This window comes from Leucoraja erinacea, chromosome 16, assembly GCF_028641065.1.
Source record: "Leucoraja erinacea ecotype New England chromosome 16, Leri_hhj_1, whole genome shotgun sequence".
Lineage (NCBI taxonomy): Eukaryota > Metazoa > Chordata > Chondrichthyes > Rajiformes > Rajidae > Leucoraja > Leucoraja erinaceus.
In genome coordinates, this window is record NC_073392.1 from 18419032 (window position 1) to 18445261 (window position 26230).

General features: G+C 41.6%; 1 protein-coding gene across 8 annotated transcripts in view; it reads right to left on the reverse strand.

Annotated features, from left to right (window-relative positions):
* The window catches only part of itpr1b (inositol 1,4,5-trisphosphate receptor, type 1b), a 380201-nt gene that overhangs the window by 181880 nt on the left and 172091 nt on the right, over positions 1-26230 (reverse strand). For 5 of the 8 annotated variants that reach the window (XM_055647740.1, XM_055647741.1, XM_055647743.1 and 2 more), the window contains exons 39-40: positions 22330-22365; positions 3514-3561 (exon numbers count right to left, since the gene is read on the reverse strand). The exons of the other annotated variants lie outside the window; for them this stretch is intronic. In XM_055647740.1, coding sequence (XP_055503715.1) covers positions 3514-3561; positions 22330-22365 — 84 coding nt within the window. The remainder of the gene's footprint in view (positions 1-3513; positions 3562-22329; positions 22366-26230) is intronic. 8 annotated transcript variants of the gene reach the window in all.

The following is a 26230-nucleotide window of genomic DNA, read 5'->3' on the forward strand; positions in this document are numbered from 1 at the left end:
ATGCTTTAATTTGGCTATTCCAATGTTGACACAAGGCTGACCTCAATTCAATTATCCAAAGGTTGGTCCGACTTGGGATAAGGGCAGCTGAGGACTGTTCAACCTGTACCTGCTGATCCAACAGTGGCTCTCAGTTCAGCGACCCTCAAATTTAAATTTTGCATACTTCAATAGATTTGATCTTTCCCATTTTTGCTACCTCTTCCCCAAAGAAAATTCCAGTCTTGTCTGAACACCATTTTCCCTGTACATCAATGGAAGACCTGTCAGGGAGTTCTGGGATTCCACCACATAAACGGAGGCTTCCATGCACAAATGCCAACTTCATAAACAGAAGATCCGAGAGGTCAGTGGCGAGATCCTGTCACAAGAATGAGGCCGTACCAACTGGAGCCGTTAAAATGCTTCCTCATTTACCTTATTCTATTTACTTTCCATTTCCAAGAGAGGACAGGCATTTTTAGTCCATCCAACCATGATTAACTTGCCTTCAGTTGGCAAATTAAAGCTGTGTCGAGCAATGTACTTACTTCAAATGGCTTTAGGAAAACTCTACATTAATGAAATGTACACAAGAACAAACTTCAGATGCTGCCTCACCCACTGAGTTTCACCAGCTTTTCCAGCATCTGCAGTTCTTTCTTAAACAATCAATCATTTAGTTGCTCAGCATCATTACATTAATTAAAGTAAACCACGCACATCAACCTCCATTCTGTAACTTGATGAACCCGACATGGGTTTATAATAATTCCAGTGGCAAATTAACATCAACTGTTTATCTGTTGACTGCTGCAAGTACATGCACCATGGGATCAGATGCCAAGCTATGTCAACTTGGAATTTCCCAGGAATAGCTACAGACTCAATTCATTTTAACCCTGAGGCGCTAAGGTTTGGATTTATGAGCTTGAACTTGTGGACAGAGTTGGGACAACAAGCAGAATGATTTAATAACATGCCCTATAACTCCATACTCTTACCTGTTCCTTGGTTGGAAGTGTTCAGGTGAGAGGTCAACAGCAAAAGAGCAAGGTAGAAACAAGGAACTGCAGATGCTGGTTTATACAAAATAAATAGCTCAACAAGCAGTAACATTTCAGAGCTCTGGTGACAATGGAAAATACTGTCCTAAGATTTCTTGTCATTCAGATGTCCACTGTTTTATTTTAAAAGGAAAACATAAGTGCGAACTGGCTCTCATCAAGCAACTCTAATTAACGCAATGGCCTAACAAATTAATATATTAATGGCCCTAATAACTGTTCTAATTTCCAATATATTTAGTGAGACATATATACAACTAAAATTGATTCAACAGCCAAACAGAATATGGATAATCAGCTCTAACCCGACTTCTGCTTCAGATGTTCAGAGATACTGTGTAAAAGCACTCCTTGGAACTTTTAATTAAACCTGCTAATCCCCATTGCTCTTTCCTATTGCTGCTATTTATAATAAATATACTTGATGTGAAATATTCTCAAGGCATGTGTAAATTCATGATTAGACATATGCATCCTTTTATAAAACTCACCTATAGGAAAATGAAAACAAAAATAAACAAAAACCATATGTAAAACAAAACGTTACCCAATTCCATGTCCACAACTTGGTTGAAAGTTGACCCAACATTTTCATGTTTGAGAAATAAATGCTTTCAACAATACAAATGAGGCAACCTCTTCTGTTGTACAGTATTGTCTGCTTTACGTTGCTATTAACACTTCCCACTAACAAAAATACGACTAATTCTGTTTCCTATAGTCTGTAACAATTACTGTAAAGTTGTCACTTTGTGATTCTGCTTTATAAGAAAACACCTAAAACATTAAAGATAAATGGTTAATCATTGTTGCTCGATAAATGTAAAATTCCGATCACGTTCAATGTTGATAACAGATGCATTTGGTTTTGAAACCAGTAGTCACTTTATGAAACAAATTCTATTGGATAAAAGGAGATTAAAAATTGAGTCAACACTGCAAATACTCTAAAGTCACTAAATTACCTGAGACGAGTATACTGTTTAGATGATCGTTTTTTCAGCTGCACAGTATTTTAGGATGCTGTTAATCCTAACCTATTAACACCAAATGTCTGTTTTCCTGCCAATTTGTATCATTGCTTGGAAACCTGGAGTCTAACAATAACCCCAACTGCACAGTGAGTGGAGTCTTGAACATCTACGTACATCACATGACAAATGGAAAGCTTTAAAATCTTATTTACACCAATTCTTATCTCAATAAACATAATAGAACCAAATGAGCAAGTCTTTACAGTATTTCAAACATTCAGTTATCTTGGGTGCAAATATCTTGAAGCCTTTAACCATTCATTGCATTGAAAAGAAGTGGTCAACAGCAAGAATTCCATTTTGAATAGGATTCAAACATAGCAAAAACTCTTAAATTTCAATCTAACTTCACCCTACAATCACACCTCAGGGATTAATGAATTGCGTTGAATTTACTGTGTGACATCTTCCACTCAATAACAGGAGAAATAAGTGGATCTCCATCCCTAAGCAAGCAATAATTTATTTTCACTATGTCAAAATAGTAAAGAACAGACACAAACACAGGTTTGTGAATTAAAAAGAAAAAATATTCCAACATTAACAGAATATCACGGTTTTAAAAATGTGACCTATACATGGCCATGTGCAAAATAAGTTTTCCTCATCATTTCATTTCTGCAGCTTTGAAGAACAACTGCTGTTTGAAAGTCCTGGTATAAAATTTAAAAAAAAATCAACAATCGATAGCCTTTCCAAAGTGCAACATCACACCGTCAACATTCACAATCAACTGTGTTTTTAAGATAACCAAACAGCTTCTGTTGGCTTCACACTGTGAATTATATTAAGTGTCAATCATCAGTTTAATGTAGGAGTCCACAATTTGCAGAAAGCTCAGGACAAAAACTTCCTCCTACACAGGATATACTGCACAATCATAATCCAAGCCTCCTCTTCTCATTCTCTCTTCTTTCTCTAGCCACCCCCTCCACCTCCTTCCCACTGAAATGCAAAACTGATTCATTCTATAAACACAACTCTGAGCCAGGATTCTGACAGAGAATCAAGCTCGTACAGCAAAGGTCACTTTTTTTGTTCTATGGTCCACAGAAAACCATTAATTTACACATTCACATCAAACTAAACATCAAAGAGACATCGTCACTTCAATTGCTCGAGGAAGGAAAAATGATTGTGAGCATAACATTCAGAAAGAGAGCCATATTCCCGAAATAGTTCCTTTCCAGGTGCAATTGTTATGATTGCACTTGGAAAATAATTATTTAGGTAATGTTTTTCACACAAGACTTTGCCTGCTTCACGTTTTTTTTGTTTTCTTTCATGTACAATTATAATTATATTAAGCCATGTCTATTATCACCAGTAGCACAGTCCATTTTGGTAATCCACAACAAAGACTTAATTTCCAAAACCATGCGGGGATTCCATCTATTCCTCGTTGTGAAATGTGCATGTGCAGGTCTACATACCCGTTTCTGATCTTCCAGCTGCTTCTGCGGCAGGTTTTGATCAGGTTCCTGCAGGAAGTACGGACATGCAGAAAACAAGATTTTCTTTTCAAGATCGTGTTGATTAACAGCATTGTTCTAATTCTTCACACCACTACCAAACAAGGGTTAGACATTAAATGCTGCATGCAGTTCAGAACAGTATCCCTTCTGCAGACTTTTGTAAGCAGCACGATGTGTTTCAACTACAGATTAATAAAATAGTTAATAAGCGTGAGCATTTTACAAAATCTGTTCAAAGATTTTAAAGGAGCAAAAGGGATACTCTCAAGAGATGGGAAGGGGGGGGGTAAATCAAACACATGCGGGGTCGCAGAAGCAGCATGCAGTATATAGGCAAAGCTCTTTACTATATCCACTCAACCTTAGCCCTCCTTCCACCATATAAAGCATATTGGTCAAGCCGGTGTGTGATTAAGGTGAACCAAATTCTCAGATTACACAACCAACCTTTGCTAGGTGTTAGCTCTGGCTGGGCTGGAATGGTTGGCTTGGTGGTTGTCCCTGCTTGTTTTGCTCTGCTACTACACAATTTGCCTTAAATATGGCAAAACGCAGAAATAAGGATCACAACTGTTCCATCCGAGATGCTAATAAACCTTCCTTCCATGCCCTTTCCGAACCCATCCAAATGTCTGGATCAGCAGTTAGTGGAGCAAAAAGGAAAATATATAAGACAGACTTGTATCATCCACTGCATTTCTGCAGTGGTGTGATAAACAAGAATAGATCAAACCATTCACTTTTTTTTTTAAAAAGGCCAAAATGTAGCATGAATCAGGATGCCTCCTTACCAATCAAAGACTCAGCATGCACTGAAGTGGAAAAGCCATCAGAACGCATTCAAATTTATTTTGGAAACTTCACACACATTTATAAAATTACCAGCACTTGAGTGAACAATGAGTTTTCTCCAACCAAACATTGCATTCAGCTTTTCCAGAACCTGCCAGCTCTTGGTTTGTCCCAGGCAAATTTCACAAGTTGCACCATAATTATTAGAGATGTATGTAAACTTTTGAACATTTGAGTAGTATTCATCCAAGCCTATAACTGTTTTGAAAAGGGATTGAGCCACGCAAGTTACTTGTTTATGCAGGAACATTGAATTTTTCAATTTCAGGTGAACACCCCAACTCTCTCCCTCTCCCCTTCACCTACCCCCTCCCTCAAGCACACCTTTCTTACATCTCCCAGGCCCTGTTGAGGGTTTTCTCTGAGATCTCCGTTTTCCTATTTGAGATTTGTGGGGACCATGTATAAACACTGCTGTAATTTCTACATGGTGAAACCAAAATGTATAAAAATGACTTTTATAAAATTCTGACCATGTGCACTTTAACCACATGTGATTTTTTTCTATTACAAATTTCAAATTGTGGAGTACAGAGGCAAATAAATAAATGATGGGTCTTTGGCCCAATCATTATGGAGGGCACTGTAACTGCTTGGATTGGATAAATGATCTGTGTTATGTCTTCTACACTGTTGAGATATTAGCATTGTCGAGCCAAACGTCTATTAAATCACTGAACGAGGTCATACTAATCTTGTGGCTGACAGTTTTGGAGAAAAGTACTGACACAAATCAGCAACCTAAATCTGTGCTCCACAACACAGTCATTGGAGATGGGTTGGAGGTCAGACACAGGCAAAGGATTTGATCCAGCGATGCAACACAAAATACTGCGCTGTGGGGAGGTTGCACTTAACACCCATCCTTTCGGCTTCATGCCATGGAAGGATGACATTAACAAAGCAGTTTCATTTGCCAGAATGGGATCACTGACCACCGTTAAACGGGCAAATATGAGGAACTAGTTTATTCCATTTAATTGTGTTATTACATTAATTTGTGGCAATTTAAGCTACTTAAGTAAATATATCTTGTTTTAATAATTTACGCACAGCCAAACTAGGAGTTGTCCACTAGACCCTTCCAGTCTTCTCTGCTGCGTAAGTTCATGATTGAACTAATAGTAACTTCAACTCCTCGTTCCAATCCACAGTACCCTTTCACCTTCTTGTTTTGCCTTGAAAATAGTTAGATTTTTAGTTAGACTTTGCGTCCGCTGCCCGTGGGAAAGTGAGGCCTAAAGACTCAGGACCGTCTGCAAAAAGAAATTGCCTCAACTCTATCTTAAAATGGCAAACCAATGTATTTAAAGCAGTGATTCTAGTTCTACAAACAAACTGCTGTAAGAACTCAGTGGACTGGACTGCATCTCTGGGGGGAGTAAGAGAATTGTAGATGTTTCAGCTCCCCTCTCCCTCTGCCAGACAATCTTCGATCCGCTGAATTCTTCCAGTGGTTAATTTTTTGTTCCAGGTTCCAGCATTTGCAGTGTGTCTTGACCTTAGTTCTACTCTTTGTTCAAGGGGAAATATCTGCTCCACGTTATCCTGACAAGATCCCACAACTTCCACTCTCCTAACATAATTGAAATCTATTGACACTGTTTAAGTGTTTCTGACCATTGGGCATTTGGAGATAGTTGTCATGAGGCCTGTACAGCTATATATGAGTGTGTGCATTATGAATTCCTGACTCTTATACTCTGCCCTGACCTGTGAAAGCAAGCATACTATATGCCTTCTTTAACACTCCATCTACTTATGTTGCCACTTTCAGGGAGTTATGGACTTAGACCTCAAGATCCCTATGTACATCAATGACATTATGTCTCATTCCAATAATTGTGTCATTTCACTCTTACATTTGACCTTCTAGAGTGCAACACCTCACATTTGTTCAGATTAAACTTCATCTGCCATTTATCTGCACATTCCCGTAGCTGATCTTTATCTGATCAGGTAAACACGACCCAGTTAGCAAGACACGACCTGCCATGTACAAAGCCATGCTGACTGGCCCATTCGCTTCAGAACAGGAGCAAATCCTATCCTGAAGAATCCTCTCCAATAGCTTTCCTATCACTGGCTCATGATTCCATGGGTTCGCTCCACTTCCCTTAAATAATGGAACAGCATTAGCTACTCTCTAGTCCTCTGGAACCTCCCCTCTGGGTAGAGAAGATGCAAAGATCTTTGTCAATGCTCCCGCAATCTCCTCTCTTGCCTCTGCCAATAAATTGGGATAAATCCCATCAGGTCCTGGGGATTAATCGACCTTAATGCTCTTCAAGAGCCCCACCATCTACTCCTCCTTCATTTCAAACTGTCCTTGCCTATTAGTATTCTCCACACTGATCTCACTGTCCTTCACCTTGGTGTAAATTGATGCAAAGTATTTGTTTAGTAGCTTGCCTACCTCTCCAGACTCCAAGCACCAATTCCCTTTATGATTCTTTAGCGGTCCTACATTCTCCCTCTTATTTTTACCAAAGGAATTTTGTGTCCCCTTTTGGCCCTTCTAATCACCCGCTTGAGTTATTTTCTTCTTCTTCATATTCCTCAAACGCCCTGTTTGATTCGAACCTCTTAAAGCTTGCATGTGTTTCCACCTCAGGAATTCCAACTCCATGAAAAGCATGGCCTGTAAGAGTAGGCATTTGAGGCGTTGTATTGGTTGGTAAAGGGGTGGGTGTTGGGGAAAAGAAAATGGCTCATATTTTTCTGAAAGTGAACTAGTGGGGCTTTCACTCGAAAAGTCAGGGTGCTGCCAGCTTGGTTCCAAGTAAGAGAGAAGAGTTTGTATTTAAATAAATTCAATCATCATTCACAGTAGCAAGTTGTTAAGACCTGGAACATCAGTTTACGAAGCATGAAACAAGTTATGTGCCTTGGTAAATGAAAACAAATTACATTACGGTCATACAATGCAAGGCCACATGCTTAATATTCACACCATGGACATGTTCCAACTCTGTAATGAATTGATCAAAGAGAGGGGATATAGACAACGTGTAAGAAAAACAGGCCTGCAAAACAGAATATAGGCCATGTTACAAGGCTATGATCATCAGTGTCTGAAATACAGCAACTAAAGGAACTGGGATGGTAGTCTTCCATCGATATTTAACCTCATGCCCCACAGCTTTGAAATGAAGTTGGGTTTATTGTCATGTGCACAAGTACAGTGACATACAGGTACAATGAAATATTTGCTTTAAACAAAACTTTAATTTAGTGAAAGATACATCCATTTTCAAATCGTCTTCAAAAGAATCATACACAAGGCAAAGTTTCCCCCTTGACCATTTAATAAAGCAAAATAAACAATGTGATCACATAAATATGTTCCACTTTATCAATGTAAGGTTGTGATATTAACAGTGACAGCCTTGGTTTGATCCAACATCTGAGCCTGGGGTTACAGGCATAAAACATAGGCTCATTTAGCATTGGGGAAAACTTGTGGATGAGAGAGAAACAAGATGTTTAACCATCAGCTTTCCCAGGCTTTTGCTTGGGTGGCACAGTGGTAGAGATGCTGCTTTACAGCGCCAGAGAACCAAGTTCAATCCTGACTATGGGTGCTGTCTGTATGGGGTTGGTACGTTCCCTCTGTGACCGTGTGGGTTTCCTCCGGGTGGTCCGGTTTCCTCCCACATCCCAAAGACATGCAGGTTTGAGGGTTAATTGGCCCTCTGTAAATTGTCCCTAGTGCGTCGGATAGAACTAGTGTACTGGTGATCGCTTGTCGGTGTGGACTCAGTGGGCTGAAGGGCTTGTTTCCACGCTGTATCGCTAAACTAAGTTCTCAAGACAATGCACTTCACAGTCATAGCCAATACGTATAATTCAATCAAAATCACATAAAGAAAGACATTACGTCTTGCGATACAGTTATTTCTGGAACCTTATTACATGCAAATTTGGTGCCATGTTTTCACTTCATGTGCGCAATTTTAATAAAATTATTTAATTAGCATATTAGCTTTTGGGGACATTCTGAAATTACGAAAGATAACAATCATGCAAGTCCACCTGCTTCAACACAAATTTCCATTTGATGTTCACTGTTATCACATAAAATTTAACACGGGCAAAAATGGTATTAGGACAAGTGATTGGAAAAGCCAAGCTTTTGCAGTACAGAGACAGAGAGATGTGGGAAGCTGGACAGCTTAAGAATAATGCAGGTGAAGATATGTCACAAAAGTTGAATAATGAAATCATAATGAAATGTTGACAAGATTTAGGAGTGCAGAGATCTGAACAGATCGTCAGTCTAATGAAGTTGCACCATAAAATATGCTGACAAGGCACAGAGGTACAGCAAGACTGTACCGTAAGTATTTCAGCTCACATTTAAATCTCTTGCTGTACCACTTGGTCTCAATGTTAACCTAATATATGTCCATATGGAAGTAAGGGCTCATGGAACCTTTCTAATTGTACTCTATGGGCAGCTATCTCAACAGCAATGCAGAGACATGGTTAACTGTTTGCTTCAAAGAACAGATAATATTTAAGTAACAACAATATACTCAATAGGTAACAAAGAAAGTGCCTTCAAAACCACAGAGGGCAGCAAAGTCTACTCAAGATACACAAATAATTTATTTTCTGAAATAAATATTTCCGCCCTCTTCCCTGTCCAACTCCACCTATATTCCTTCCACTGCCTTCACATTTTACACTTTCTATCCTTATGTCACACTTTAAAAAATCTTTTCTCATCTTTGACCTTTGTCCATCCATCTGCCAAAATGCCCCCATTTACTTGTATGGTTCTCTCAGGTCCCCTTAAATCACTCCCCTCTCACCTGAAGCCCATGCCCTCTAGTTTTAAAATCCTCTACCTGGGTAAAAAGACTGAGAGTTCATTTTATTCACGTAAACCCCAATAAGTGGTACTCTTCCTTTATGAACGAATCATTATGTTTTGCTTTCAGCCATCAACATTATTTAGAAGTAGTTCAGAAACATGACGCTTTGGAGAAATACCTGGTAGATGTTGGGGCATCTGATCTGAGGGACTTATGAGAACAGAGAGAGAAAGAGAGAGAAAATTCCTAAATCTCATATTCAATATTCACTTCCATCAAATGGTGAAGGCCTATTGCTCCTCACCCCATAAAGAAACCTGCAGGAGAGAAAGACACAACATTGTGTTAACCACATGAATGGTTAACATCTCAATGTTAAGGCAGTAATTGGGAATATGAAGGTAAATAAAGGCCTTTGAAGTTGCTCCAGAAAACTGAGACAAACCTGCACTTTGAGATTAATGAATGAGGATTAAGGACACCTAATTGGTCTTATTTATGTATGGTTCCAGCAAACCATTTTTCTTTGAGCCACGGCAGTCTATGATTTTAACCACAAGATAATTGAAATCCATGGCCCTGCGATCTTGAAACAAAACTCAATTGACCAATGAAAAACCAGAGTGAGTCGTTACCATGGCTACCCTGTGGCAAGAAGGGGAGCAAGTCATGAGTACTTTAGTTTAGTTTAGAGATAAAGTGCTGAAACAGGCCCTTCGGCCCTCCGAGTCCATGCCGACCAGCGATTCCTGTACACTAACACTATCCCACACGCTAGGGATAATTTACAATTTACTAAGCCAAATTAACCTATAAACCTGTACGTCTTTACAGTGTGGGAGGAAACCGTAGCACCCGGAGAAAACCCATGCGGTCACAGGGAGAACATACAAACTCTGTACAGATAGCACCCATAGTCAGGATCGAACTTAGGTCTCTAGTGCTGTAAGGCAGCAACTCACCCACTGCGCTACTGTGCAGCCCAGGCAATGAACATCTTTGGTAATGCAATCCAAGGTCATGACCGCAGATCGTCATAAAGGCCTTCTGGCATATTTCCAGTGGTTCAAGTTTAGTTTAGTTTTGGAGATACAGCACAGAAACAGGCTCTACGGCCCACTGAGTCCACACCGACCAATGATCCCCGCACATCAACACACACGAGGGACAATTTACACTTATACCAGGCCAATTAACCCACAAACCTGCCACCGTGCCGCCCGGGTTGGCTAACAAGTGAAACCATGCATGTTTGAGACGCACGACTGAGCACCCTGCAACGGGGCCATGTCATAACGTAGCTGCATAACTCACAGCCATCGTAATTAAGTTCAGCTAGGACTCAAATTCAGAGAGATAACCAAGCCGGATGAATCATTTTAATATCGCTTCACAGTAATTAAAGCAATTGGAAATTGGTTCCAGAAGTAATTATGCAGCAAATAGGAGCTTTATTTTCACGTCATGTTCCAGCTGCTTTTCTGTTTCTCAGGTGTTTGTTAACTATTATCAATTCAAACAGCAAAGCAGCATAACCCAAAGGTACTAGGCCGTTAATGAGCATCAAGAACCTGCAAATAGTGGAAACCCAAATGTTAAATAAAAACAGAATGCTGTAAACCATCAGTAGCACAGGCAGCTTCTGTGTTAAGAGAAACCGTTAACATTTTAAGTCTGGGACCCTTTATCAGAACTGAGAAATAGAGAATGCAATCTTGTCTGTACAGCAGAGGAGGACAACGCGTGTAACAAAGGGAATTTCTGAGATTGGGTAAAAGAATGTAGCCATTAACTGGACAGTGAACCTCATTTTCCTACATGGTGTTGTATAGTGTGACTTCCTGGGACATGCCCAGCAGGTCAGGAGTATACCAAAAAATGAAACAAAAATGACCAATCGTGACACAAACAGAAATAAGGAGTGAATTATCTGAAGTTGAAGGATTTATAGTGCAGTCCTGCAGAGTCCAACCTGATCAGATAGAAGATGTGATTTAGTCTCGTTTAGTTTAGAGATACAGCATAAAGGCAGGCCCTTCAGCTTTGACCAGCGATCACCGAGTGCTAGCACACTAGCGCTATACTATACACTAAGGACAATTTACAGAAGCCAATTAACCTACAAACCTGCATGTCTTTGAAATGTGGGAGAAAGCCGGAGAAACCCCACACAATCGCAGGGAGAACATACAAACTCCACACTGTCAGCATTTGTAGTCAGGATTGAACCCATGTCTTTGGCAGAAACTCTACTGCTGCACCACTGTCCGTCCCTAAAATACAGCAGGGAAACAAGCCCTTCAGCCAAACAGGTCCACACTGATTATAGATCACTAGTTTAACGTTATCCCACTTTCACATCCACTCACTGCACAGCAAGGGAAATTTACCAATTCACCTACTCATTCGCTTCTCTTTAGTATGTGGGAGGAAATAGGAATACGCAGAGGAAGTTCACATGATCAGATGGAGAACATACAAACTCCACACAGGGAGCATCCAAGGTCAGGATCGAACCCGGGTCTCTGGCGCTGCGAGGCAGCAGCTCTATCAGTGAGGTAGGAGCTCTACCAGCTGTGCCACTCGGCTGCCCCTTGATGATGTTCCTCAAGCTCTTTACAACAGTGTAGGAGTGGGTTGAAAATTAAACTGGAAGGTAGGAATATATTGAACACCCCATACCCTGATAAATATTTATAACCAGAGAGAGTCAAGTTCAGTTCAGAACCACAGAAGATTCAAAAATACCCATAAGCTAAATGATGTTGGCAAAAATAACAAATACTTAGCAATACAATTGGAGAACCAGCCTCTCGTTCTCAGAAGATCCATTTGAACCAACTGAAAGGGAATTCAGTGATAATTTATAACCAGTGTTAACATCCGGTGGTATCGGAGCATCACGGTGAAATACTTTACAGGGTTTGGAGCAGATATTGAATCCTGAACACACTCAGAAGCAGATGGAAGAGTGCAACCAAGGAAGCAAGGCTGTCCTTTGGCAGAGGACAAAACTATCACCACAGATGGAAAGAAATTCTAATTAGAACTGGTTAAAGAACTGGGTGGTCATGGTGGCGCAGCTGTAGAGTTTCTGCCTTACAGCAAATACTGTGCCGGAGAACTGGGTTCGAACCCGACTACAGGTGCTGTCTGTAGGGAGTTTGTACGTTTTCCCCGTGACCTGTGTGGGTTTGTAGGTTAATTGGCTTGGTAAATTTAAATTAATAAATTGTCCCTAGTGGGTGTAGGATAGTGTTAAAGTGTGGGGATCGCTGGTCGGCGCGGACCCGGTGAGCTGAAGGGCCCATTTCCACGTTGTATCTCTAAACTAAACTAAACTAAAAGAGGAAAAATAATCAAAAAGAAAGGCGACTGAAGTGGAGGACAAAGTGGTGGGGGCCTGGACTGCTTTTTCAGGGGTGGTGGTGGGAGGCAGATACAATAGTAGCATTTAAGAGGCTTTTAGATAGGCACGGAGGTGCAGGGTATGCAGGGATGTAGAACTTGGCATCATGTTCAGCACAAACATTCATGTGCTGTCCAATCATGTATTGTCTTTCTGCTGACTGGTTAGCACGCAAAAAAAACTTTTCACTGTTCCTCAGCGCACGTGACAATAAACTAAACTCATCTCAAACTCAAACGTTGTGGGTCGATGGGTCCGTTCCTGTGTTGCACTGTTGTATGTCCTAAAGAGACTGTATAAAGGAAGGGGAAAGGATTGAACAACGACATGTTCCTGTTGCAATGGCTGCTGCCAGCATACTCCACAGCTGCCAAACAAATGTCATATCTAGGCATGTGCGGGTGCCGGTCACAGCAAATCCTTCTAATTTGTGCTGAGGCTTTCTACCACTACCACGTGCCACATTAAATAGTTAATGCCCTTCCGTGAAATCAGGTCTGAGAAAGCAAGCCAGTTTTGTTGGTTTAATCCCTCCAGCATTGCAACTGGAATGAGTAACCCCTGCAAAAAAAACAAAATCAAGATATTAACTGTTCTCACAATTTGATCTGTGTGGAATGAAAAAAATGCTGACTTTGAAGCCAGCTCAGGCTAAAACGTAGCACCTCCTGCCCAGAACAGACAAGTCACCGCATCTGTTCTCTTGCAAACCCAGTGTGCATCAGGTGAAGGTTAAAAGTTTAGTACACATACTCAGAAACACAGTACTTCTAACAATAGACCAGGGCAGTGAAATATGAGGAAACTATTTCTGTTGAAATACAGTTTAAATGTTTGTTCCCTTTCCTGCTGCTCCCTAATTTCATAGAAAAACAGATTATATTTTCCCACCGATTAGCTCACCATGTCACTTTTACACATGGCTTAATGAATCACCAAAGCTGTCCACGTAGTTGAACTGAAAAATTATTTTTAAGGGGCTTCTATATCAGAGGAGTAAATGAGGCAGCATCCACTTTCAATTTCTAGGTCACAAAACACATACATCAGTTCCAGCTCAGAGGAACCCACCCCCTCCCTCCCTCGAGACCCCAATCCTGAGTTTTGAGCACATAATCCAGGCTGCCACCAGGTCAGCTGTTGCACTGGGGGATAGTGTTGCTAATACAGGACATCCCGTATATAGGACGAGATTGGTTTGTCCCATACGGGACCGCCCTTGTCCCATATTTGACTGCTACTACTCGGGTCAAGGGGACTGTTGGGTCGGAGCACTGCATCCGGCCCCGCCTCACCCGTCCCAACGTAGTGCAGCCCATGGAGTGCAGCAGCAGCGCCTCGCCCGTGACCCCGTCGCTCGGCAGCCCGGCCAGCTGTCTGACCTTCGGACCTTTGCTTACCGCCGACACCACCCTCCCTCCTTCTCATGGCCGATCATGGGTTCATGAGTTGAATGGGGTGCGTAAAGTCCGGAACACAGGCCAAAATTCCTCAGCTGGCCCACCGGCTGGGCTTTGTGTGCAGTCCAGCACCCGGGCCAACTCATCATTCACCCAGCCACAGTCGAGTCAGTCATCGAATTGCCGTCGAGAATTTGTCCCTTATTTTGACCTTTTGTCCCTTATTTGGGAGTGAGAAAGTTAGCAACCCTACTGAGGGAGATGATGGCACCAGACCAAAGCTATGTTTGCCCTCTCAAGTAGCAGTTAAAACTCCCAGGGAGTTAATTTAGAGAGGTAAAGGAGTCCCCCTTGTGTGCTCGACCTTATTAGTCATTCAACCAAAATACTTTAGACTAGCAATACAGCGCGGTAACAGGCCCTTCAGCCCATCGAGTACGTGCAGACCAGCGATCACATCGTACACTACCAGTATCCTACACACTAGGGATAATTTACAAATTTTACTGAAGCCAATTAACCTGCAAACCTGCACGTCTTTGGAGTGTGGGGGGAAACCGGTGAAACCCATGCAATCACAGGGAGAACATACAAACTCCGTATAGACAGCAGCCGTAGTCAGGATGGAACCCGGGTCTCTGGGACAGTAAGGAAGCAACTCTGCCATATGCCGCCACATAATCTAACACTAATTTTCACATTGCCATTTGTGGGACTTTCCTATGCCTTTGTTTGCTGCCATTGTTTCCTTCATTACAATGGCAAAAATATTTCAAGAAGCATTCATTAGCTGCATTGTGTTTGGACAAATTGCAAACACAAAAGAAACCATTAAAAAAAAATGTGAGTACGGGTACTTTTCTTTCTTTCATATTCCAGAAACTCAAAAGCAATGAAGGAGGCTCTTCAGTCAGTGTGGTGATGCTGGCTTTCTAACAGAGCACATTCCTTCCACATGGTAGAGAAAGAATTAAAGTCACTCAGGAAACTGGAGTGACAAACATTCACTGGTACTTGAAACAGATGATCCCTGGTAAAGAGCAACACGTATTTGTGGCTTAAGCTGTTTGGTCACATCTATGCAGGCGGTTTTGATGAAAGTAAAAGCAAAGGCTTCTTCGAATGAAAATGATGGCATTAAACCAAACAAAAATGGTCTTCTGACCCCACAAGTCTAGGCACTCCTGTGCTATTACAGCATCTGTAATGAAGCTCAAACTCATGAAACTCTACAGTTCGCAGAAACTGGTTACCTGGAACACCTTTAGGTGACAGGGCATTAGCTACAATCCCCTTTAGGATGAAGTCCTCAAATGAAGTCAACATTTTAGTTTAGTTTAGAGGTACAGTGCAGAAATAGACTCTTCGGCCCATCAGGTCCGTGCCGACCAGTGATCCCTGCACACTCACACTATCCTACACACTGGGGACAATTTACAATGTTACTGAAGCCAGTTAACCTACAAACCTGTACATCTTTGGAGTGTGGGAGGAAACCAGAGCACTCAAAGAAAACTCACGCAGCTCACGGGGAGAGCGTACAAACTCCGTATAGACAACACGTCAAGATCGAACCCGGGTCTCTGGTGCTGCAAGGCAGCAATTCTATCTCTGCGTCACTGTGCCGCCCATTGTTACACTAAATATTAATCTTGTGCATAACAGGGTCCCATACGAAGCAATGGAAGTCATTGATATTACTCAAGAATAGGTATCGGCTTCGACAGCAAACAGAATCATTCTGTTATTTTTTTTTTTTAAGTTATTTTATTTCTACTTGAAGTTGCAATGGAATATCGCTTTAAAAGTCTCATTTGATGGCAACTTGAACAGCGAGGCACTCCCTTGATATTGCACTGGAATGTCAATTTATATCACAGACTCATCTCAGATTGTGCATTGTTAATGCGATCTTGACTCAAAGGCATTAGTGTTACCTGTAAGAGAACTGACAGAAATGCCAAGTTAGAAACTGACTACATGGGATTTTTGAAGATAGACATAAAATGCTGGAGTAACTCAGGCAGTATCTCTGGACAGAAGGAATAGATGACGTTTCAGGTCGAGACCCTCTTCTGACTCATCTGCAGTTCCTTCCTACTACATGGAATTTTTGTTTGGGAGAACAAAGCCAGTCATGCTGAAAGTCACTTTGAAAGTCACGAGGATCAAATTGCACTACAGACTCTGGAGTCTCAGCTGGTACTTCAGGGTGGTAGTGAGAGAAAGCTGAGGCCAGATGTTCTTGCTTTAAGATGAGCCCGACTCTATTATATATTTCAGCACAAGTGACCACACTAACTCCAACCCCACCAGTCTGAATCCCACTTCCGCAGAAAATTATGCTTGTTGCCCCTTTGTTTATTTTTACACTTAAGTGCACCAAGGAAGAATTCAGAAAAGCCAATTGATCTACCAGCATGTCTTTGGGACATGGTGAATAACAGTCATGGGGAGAACGTACAAAGTCCATACATTGCTCCCAAAGTCAGGAGTGAACCACAGTCCTTCGAACTATGAGGCAGCAGCGCTAACTGATACCCTATTAAACCGGAGAAGAGTAGAGAAGATTCCACAGCACAATGAGAAGAAAAACCAGGATACTTTGGCTCATAATAAGCAACCTGAGCAGAGTGGTCAAGCATTCAACTGCTTGCTGATCGAATGTTGGCTCATGGGCAAGCAATACTTCAAATGTTAATCCTCATTTTTAAATCCCACTGAGGCTATGCCACTCTCCATCTCTACAACTGCCAACCTTATATCCTTATATCCTGTGCCTTAAATGTTGGACATTTATGAATGTTCCCGACTTTAATTACTTCACTAGTAGCTGTTAAGAGCCATATTGCTGGAATTCCCCCTCTGCCTGTTTCCTCCTTTAAAAACATGGCACTAGAAACCAATTCCTTTCACTAAATGTAGTGGAGAGGTGGGGGGAATCCATTGGGGGAACTGAAGAACAAGGGTCTAGTACTCTGTAGGAAAGAACTGCGGGTACTGGTTTACACTGAGGATAGACACAAAATGCTGGAGTAACTCAGCGGGTCTGGTTGAAGCATCTCTGGAGAAAAGGAATAGGTGAGGTTTCAGGTCAAGACCTTTCTTCAGTACTAGTACTGATTGGTGGTGCTAGACGTACTATGTAGTGACAGCAGTGCACTGTATGCCAATTCCCATTGTTCAGTAGACTGGTTTAACATGCTTGTGAACTATGTCGCTGAGTAAGCAACATGCCCACCTCGCCAGCAGCATTGGAGTCACAATCAACTTTTAGAGATAGTTAGTTTTATTTCACTCGCAATTTTGAAGAAATTCTGATTTCCAAATCAGGTATAAATACTGAACTCTATTACATAACCGCACTGGATAAGAGGAAGGGGTTTTCTGGCTCATGGAGGAGGAAGAAAAAAGAGCAAAAATAAAATAGGCATTTGTCTTGCTCCGAAACTTGCTCCGAAACTTGCTATTTGTTGTCATAGAAACAAACGGGTGGCAGTCTAATTCCCCTTATCAGCCAATGGCTCAAATAGTTAGCATCACGGTTTCAAAGGAACTCAAGAGAAACACCCAATTCCAAATAAACAGTTGCTGAATTGCTCACAGCCACAAAAAAAAACTTAGCTTTGTTGCGGTACTACATTAATTGAGGAGCATCTCAGCTTATGTATGTACGCATTTGACAGGCTGAACTTCCCACCTCGCTCTGTTTCTTGCATCAGTCTGCGATGCATTGCTAATACATTACAGTAACATTCTCACTCACCGCCACCCTCCCGCCCCCCCCTGTAAATCCACTGGCAATTACTGCTGAAGGTCACACATCAGCTGAGGGGCCAGATTCCAGGAAACAAGCAGAGCTTATGTAACTGGATGACAGGCGCTGGCAGCCTCCCAAGAATCGTGCAGAAAGCAGAGGCGGATAGGAGGACAACCTTCTGCAGTTACATCAGACTCCACTCGTTTTTCCCCAGTAGGAGGGAAAGAAAAAGCTTCAAACAACCCAGGGACAGAGTGTATAATCTGCATCAACTGTTAATGCTTTTAAATTCAGGCAGTGGTTGGTCTGTGATTTGGAAAGAGCCTATGCTGTGTTTCTGTGCATGTGACTGGCGCTCTTATCTGCAACTGCAGGTTCAGGTTTCTACCTTTGATTTGCGTCCAAAATCCTTCTCAGCTGCTAACAAGTAAAAAAAAGAGACGCACAGGGATCCATTTCTTCTCTGCAATGTTAGGAGGTCCTGCGTCAGAGCACAGTTCATTATGAAAGCCGTCCTGGACACCATTTGTCATTACTGAATTAGAACATGCAGCCCAATTACCCGTCTCTGTTTCATCACCTTGTTGCCAATGATAAACTCTGCAAAAGCACATTGTTTTCACGTGCACCAACAGGCAGCCATGGCAGTCAGAAACCACCCTCATTCAGATCTGTCTAGCCTTGATTAAACCCTGTCCCAAACTATAATCCACACAACCACTACTTTATTTTATTTTATTCTAGTTTAGTTTAATTCAGTTTAGAGATACCGCACAGAAACTGAGTCCGCGCTGACAAGCGATCACCACGCACTAACACTATCCTACACACACTAGGGACAATTTACAATATTACCAAGTCAACTAACCTACAAACCTGTACCTCTTTGGCGTTTGGGAGAAAACTGAAGCTCCCGGAGAAAACCTATGCAGGTCACAGGGAGAATGTACAAACTCCGTGCAGACAGTAACCGTAGTCAGGATCTAACCCAGGTCTTGGGCGCTGTGAGGCAGCAACTCTATCGCTGCGCCGCTCTGCCATACATACTTTATTTTACTTATTGTCATTTCTTGCAATCTCTTACAAGAAATGATAAGGAGATCATGTCATTTGCCAAGGCAAATATTACAATCGCATTTAATTAAGGTTCATCTTAGAAATTTGTTGCATTATTCCAGCAATAGACAATAAGTGCAGGAGTAGGCCATTCGTCCCTTCGAGCCAGCAACACCTTTCAATGTGATCATGGCTGATCACCCCCAATCAGTACCCCGTTCCTACCTTCTCCCCATATCCCCTGACTCCGCTATCTTTAAGAGCTCTATCTAACTCTCGCTTGAAAGTATCCAGAGAACCGGCCTCCACCGCCCTCCGAGGCAGAGAATTCCACAGACTCACAACTCTCTGTGAGAAAAAGTGTTTCCTCGTCTCCGTTCTAAATGGCTTACCCCTTATTCTTAAACTGTGGCCCCTGGTTCTGGACTCCCCCAACATCAGGAACACGTTTCCTGCCTCTAGCGTGTCCAAACCCTTAATAATCTTATATGTTTTAATAAGATCTCTCATCCTCCTAAACTCGAGAGTATACAAGCCCAGCTGCTCCATTCTCTCAGCATATGACAGACCCGCCATCCTGGGAATTAACCCTGTAAACCTACGTTGCACTCCCTCAATAGCAAGAAAGTCCTTCCTCAAATTAGGGGACCAAAACTGCACACAATACTCCAGGTGTGGTCTCACTAGGGCCCTATACAACTGCAGAGGGACCTCTTTGCTCCGATACTCGACTCCTCATGTTATAAAGGCCAACATGCCATTCGCTTTCTTCACTTCCTGCTGTACCTGCATGCTTACTTTTATTGACTGATGAACAAGGAACCCCAGATCCCGTTGTACTTCCCCTTTTCCCAACTTGACACCATTTTGATAGTAAGATGCCTTCCTGTTTTTTGTTACCAAAGTGGATAATCTTACATTTATCCACTTTAAACTTCACCTGCCATGCATCTGCCCACTCACTCAACCTGTCCAAGTCACCATGCATTCTCATAGCATCCTCCTCACAGTTCACACTGCCACCCAGCTTTGTGTCATCTGCAAATTTGCTAATGTTACTTGAATCCCTTCATCTAAATCATTGATGTTTATTGTAAATAGCTGCGGTCCTAGCACCGAGCCTTGCGGTACCCCACTAGTCACTGCCTGCCATTCTGAAATAGACAGGTTAACCCCTACTCTTTGTTTCCTGTCTGCCAACCAATTTTCTATCTATGTCAGCACTTTACCCCCCAATACCATGTGCCCTAATTGTGCCCACTAATCTCCTTTGAAGGTCTGAGTGGTGGCGCCATAGAGTGTGTCCTTTCATCCTTTTTGTTATTTTTAGTCTGCCTAAAAGTTTGTTTTTGGAGGTATTTTAGTCTTTTTTATGTGGGAGGTGGGGGGGGGGGGGAGGGGGAAACCGTCTTCTCAGTCACTACCTGGTCGAGGATGCGTTTTTTCTCCAAGCCGCATCTTCGACCCCCCTCGCGGCCTACCATCTGGATTGGCGCGGCCTTTCCTGCCGGAGACCTGCCAGAGCTTTACCAGCGGCGCAGCACTAAATTACCATTGCAGAGCGGGCGATGCCTTACCGGGGATCGCCGTGTTGGAGCTCCGGAGTGTTGGGCCTGCTGACTTTGAGCCAGCACCAAAGTCAAGTGATCATGGCTGATCATCTCCAATCAGTATCCCGTTCCTGCCTTCTCCCCATATCCCCATGAGCCACTTCCCTCAGTACCCTGGGATGCAGACCATCAGACCCTGGGGATTTATCAGCCGTCACGACAGCAGACAACTAACTTTTCATTGGGCCTTGTGGCATTGGTTATAACGTTTTTAAAGCATGTACTTCCTCAATCCTGTATGACATTCCATCTGCCCCACTCAAACAAAGCACCACTGTGCAAATACATATTTGGCAAAAGTAGAAAATGGGCAATGGTGAAGAGGCAGGATTTGCAAACAAAGGCCTGAAGCGTTAGGAAAATCGAGACACCTGCAACATTCAAAGCAAGAGAACATCTTGGATAATTGCCTAAAATGCATACTGCAAACAAATCATTTGCCAATAAATGTTACATGAACAAAACTTGTTTTCATAAAAATAAATTGATTCCTTGGGGATAACATCCCATACATTGACAAATCAAAGGAAACAAAAGCACAACCAAGATAGAGCTATAGAGTCTTACAGCGTGGAAACAGGTCCTTCAGGCCACTTGCCCATGTTAGTGCTCCCAAAATGCAACACCTCACATTTTCCTGTAGATAATATATTTCCAAACTCTTTTTTTAAGAAAGCAATTATGGGATTTCAACCTGCAAAGAATGTCCATTCATATTTGCCCTTGAGAAGGCAAGCCACTTTCTTGAACTGCCACAGTTCTCATGATGAAAGAAGTCTTACAGTATTGTTGAGTCAGGAAATGATACAAAATAGATCCGGTAAACAGTCTAAGCCCTACAATTGCTGAAAAAAAAGTACATTCTTTGATGTAGCAACTCACTGTATCATCACTTCAGAGCACTGTGCAATGGGTTAATGTTGTACTATTGTGATTTTCATATTGGTAAACTCTTTTTAGCTGTAGTCACAGCAACATTACGTTGGAATGTTTTGGCTTTTTCTCGAGATGCAATGCAGAGTTTTTTTTAAATTGTATAAACGCTTTATGGAGAAAGAAAGAGGAATAGATAGCCCGAGTAACTCAAGCATGGGGCTCATCTGATGTCTCTAAACTTTGGCCAGGTTTGTGAATGCCAATGGAGGCCCATGTCAAGATGAAGTTACAGCTCTCACTCCAGTCAAGCTCAAAATACTCAAAACCTTTTCAAAATTGCATAACATGGATTGCCATAATGGGATGAGTGTGATCAGGCAATAAAACCAATACTCACAGACCAAAAATAAAATGTGGCATCATGTGACAGGTGCCATATTACCAGCAATATGCAGATTCCTATTCAATAAACTCTTCAGTAAATTACAATATGGTCTCAACCACCCACCGTCAGTACAACCCAATATATCAGAGTTTATAAACTTAAATTAGTCGTCCAGCTTAGATTTTTACCAGTTCAACAGGAGTGGAACATCCACATAATCTCCCTTATTCTCAGCCTGATTTGTGGATGACTCCTGCCTTTAAATCTGCAGACATATAATGGCTGACGACATTTACATGCAGGAACAGGCACAGCACATCCAGGTTCTCTTCGATCATGAACACTCTTTTCTTACACTCCATTTGGTCACCATGGTCACGTTTCTCTCCCTCACACCTCCCACCCGCCCCCACACGTATATTGCAATCGATGGACAATGCAAGAAGCCGAAGCTTTGTCATTCAGCAACTGAGGCTTATTTGCCCACGACAAGCAAGGGGCCAACAGCTATTTCAAACTGACAATCACATGGCACGCAGAAGCACTAAGCAGCAATACTAAAGCAAACAACAATGACGTAAAAAAAGGTGAATAAAAATCATCAACCTCTGCCATATCCAATTCATCGTCAAATGCAATAAGCTGTTAAAAAAAAAACAGGAAACACGAAAGTTGACAATAATAATCGTGAGCATACATGCTGGTGCAAATCTTTTACTTAGTGAAGGCTAGATCAAATGGCGTTGAAGCTTCGCTAATATAATTTCGAGATTGGGTGTGCAAGGAATGCAATGCAAAACCATTTGCTGTTTTTCCAAGAGATGTGGAAGAAGAGAACCGTGTGTAACAAATGAATTGGGAAACTTAAGTGAAGATGCAAATGTTTAAAACAGTTATAAACGCTGAAGAGCAATACAGCCCCTCACCACTTTGATTTGAGATGGATTTAATGTTTACCCAGGACACAGCCCACACTGGTTTAACTGGAATCAAGAGAGTCAAGAGTCAAGGAGATTCTTACTTGCAGCAGCAGCACAACAGAATATGTAAACATAGTACCCTCTAAACAATATAATAAATGATAGAGAAAAAAAAAATCAGTGTGTGTTCACAGGAATTACACAACATCAGACCCACACATGGCTGGAGCAGAAATGCATTACAAAAATTCTGCCTGCAAATCTCTGTGAGGAAATGAGACAATTAATCATCTTTGTCTTTAAGTACCCCCCCATCCCACTTCCCTCCAAATTCCCACTGCTTCCCCACCCTTTCTCTGAACCGTCCCATCAATTACAGCTCTGAACACAGTTTTTGTGGAGAGACGGAATTTGATCATGATACTTAGAATCTTTAAGTTAAGATCATTCTATCCTAAAATAACTTCAATTGGAAAGACTTCAATGTCAACTATAAATTGATTGGATCTCAACTGAGCACTCGTGGACATTGGTTAGAAGGAAAAGCTAGGCTGGACTTTTATGATTTTGCAATCACTTCAGCACAGAGGTTAAACACACATTATCAATTTCTCATTTGTTTTCTTGGAAGCCGTACAATGTTACCTCACAGATGTTAAAACCACAAGCTTTTATATTAATAACCTATCACACATTTGATGTACTGTGGCATTAGACACCTAAATTCAAATGCTACATGTTAGTGAATACACAAGAGTGCATGTTTGTGCAGTACTTTGTCGGGTGACCTCCATTACAATTTGCCCATAATCTGCCCCCTTGTGGAAGTTAACTTCTTTACTTCAGTAACAATAAACGTTGATGAGCACTGCTTTCTTTGTCTTGCCTATCCTTTTATCTCCAGATTGAAATTATGACAGGCACTTGAATTTAAACCTTTTCACAAGAATATTAATGGGAATTTGTAAAGTTGGCATGGATAGAAAATTGGTTGGCAGACCGGAAGCAAAGAGTAGGAGTGAACGGGTCCTTTTCAGAATGGCAAGCAGTGGCGAGTGGAGTGCCGCAAGGCTTGGTGTTGGGGCAACTGTTTACCATATATATTAATGATATGGAAGAGGTAATTAGGAGCAGCACTAGCAAGTTTGCGGGCGACAAAATGCTGGGTGGAAGCATGAACTGTGAAGAGGATGTTAGGAAGTTGCAGGGTGACCTGGACAGGTTGAGTGAGTGGGCAGATGCGTGGCAGATGCAGTATAATATAGATAAATGTGAGGTTATCCACTTTGGCGGGAAAAACAAGGGGGCAGATTATTATCTCAATGGGGTTAGGTTAGGTAATGGGGAGGTGCAGCAAGACCTGGGCGTCCTTGTACACCAGTCACTGAAAGTTGGCGTGCAGGTATAGCAGGCAGTGAAGAAAGCTAATGGAATGTTGGCCTTCATTGCAAGAGGTTTTGAGTTTAGGAGCAAGGAGGTCCTACTGCAGTTGTACAGGGCCCTGGTGAGACCACACCTGGAGTATTGTGTGCAATTTTGATCTCCTCATTTGAGGAAGGACATTATTGCTATTGAGGGTGTGCAGCGTAGGATCACCAGGTTAATTCCCAGGATGGCGGGACTAACATATGATGAAAGAATGGGGCAACTGGGCTTGTATTCACTGGAATTTAGAAGGATGAGAGAGGATTTTATAGAAACATACAACATTTTTAAAGGATTGGACAGGCTAGATGCAGGAAAAATGTCCCAATGTTGGGGGAGTCCAGAACCAGGGGTCACAGTTTAAGAATAAGGGGTAGGCCATTTAGGACTGAGATGAGGAGACACTTTTTCACCCAGAGAGTTGTGAATCTATGGAATTCTCTGACACAGAAGGCAGTGAAGGCCAATTAGATTTAAATTTAGCTCTTAGGACTACAGGAATCAAGGGATATGGGTAAAAAGCAGGACCGGGGTACTAATTTTAGATGATCAGCCATGATCAAATTGAATGGCGGTGATGGCTCAAAGGGCCGAATGGCCTACTGCACCTATTTTCCCATGTTTCTACCATTGTTTTTCTCTCCTTATCTTTGAGGAAAAACTAATTACATTTTTTTGCCAAGAGCTTAATTGGTAAAAATAAAATCAAAATAAGAAAAATATCCAGTTGTTCAGTTCCGGCGGAGAATTGTGCCTAGTATCTCTAGATATTTAAAAATAATTTCTTCAATCAACTTGCCAATACAAAAGCCTTTGTGTAAATATCACTTCTTTCACAATTAAACAGTGAAAGTACCATCGCCGTGTTGAGATAATAGTAAGCAGGAGCAATGATGGACATGAAAGGAAAAATAATTTACAGAGCAGAGTGGGACAAAAAATAACTTTCTTCTCTCTCCAGAGATGCTGCCTGTCCCGCTGTTACTCCAGCATTTTGTGTCTACTGTCGATGGACAGAATAATATCCACTAAAGGTCAAAAAGAAATTCTGCACTATTTCATATCTTCAAAATTAAACAAGTTTGCTACCTGCAATGATTTTGATCTTTTCAATGAGGTTTTCCCATGTATCATTTTAATCTGAAGTCAGTCTAGTTAATTTGGTACAAAACATGCAGCTTGAGAAGTGGTCGGAGGGTATGAGGGTAATTTAGTTGTCTTAAGATATTGTGTTCAAGTCTAGACATTGTTGTACCATTTCCAATTCCAGTATGAATTAACAAAAAATGATTCACTGTTATTGAAGGGTAACACATCCTTTATGCATTGCCCCCATGCATAATCACCTCTTTCTCTCTGTAGCCTTATCATTAGATTGTCTTACTAATTATTATATTGTCACTTAATTAATTTATTTTTAAATAAATATAGAAGTGCCATTGGCCTTATTTTGAGCAACAACACAATTGTAGTCATGAGAGAGAGTATCAAGCTCCACCAGGGTAGTAAGAGAATACATTGAAATTCAAAGAAATTAAGTTTTAAAAAAAGTTGTTTTGTATTTATTAGATGTTTCAGGTTACTTAGATGTTTTGGGTTGTTCCTTGCAGAAACTTTCCTAGAATAGTTATGAAAAGTAGTTTCATGTTCTGGACAACGTTCTTTTCAAAGGCTTTCTAAGAAGTCCTTCTTCTTTCAAGTGTAGGAAGGAACTGTAGATGCTGGTTTACACCGAAGATAGACACAAAATGCTGGTGTAACTCAGTGGGTCAGACAGCATCGCTGGAGAAAAGGAATAGGTGATGTTTCGGGTCGAGACCCTTCTTCAAGACTGAGAGTCAGGGGAGAGGGAAACTAGAGGTATGAAAAGGTACAGAACATATCAGAGCCGGAACCGATGACCAAGGAAATAATAGACCATTGTGGGCTCCACCTTTCCTTGGATTCATGTGTCAGGCTCTTGTGCCAATAACAAAAAGGATGTCTAAAGATCACTGAGTGTGTTTTCAAATCCCACGATGAGGTGCCTAGATATACCATGGAGTCCAATGCTATCTCCACATTATAATACAGATGTGAATAGAATGCCAATGTATTGGTGTAGGAAAGAACAGTGAGAGTGGATTGACCAATTGGTTAGTAGGTCGAATTGGAAAGTTCCA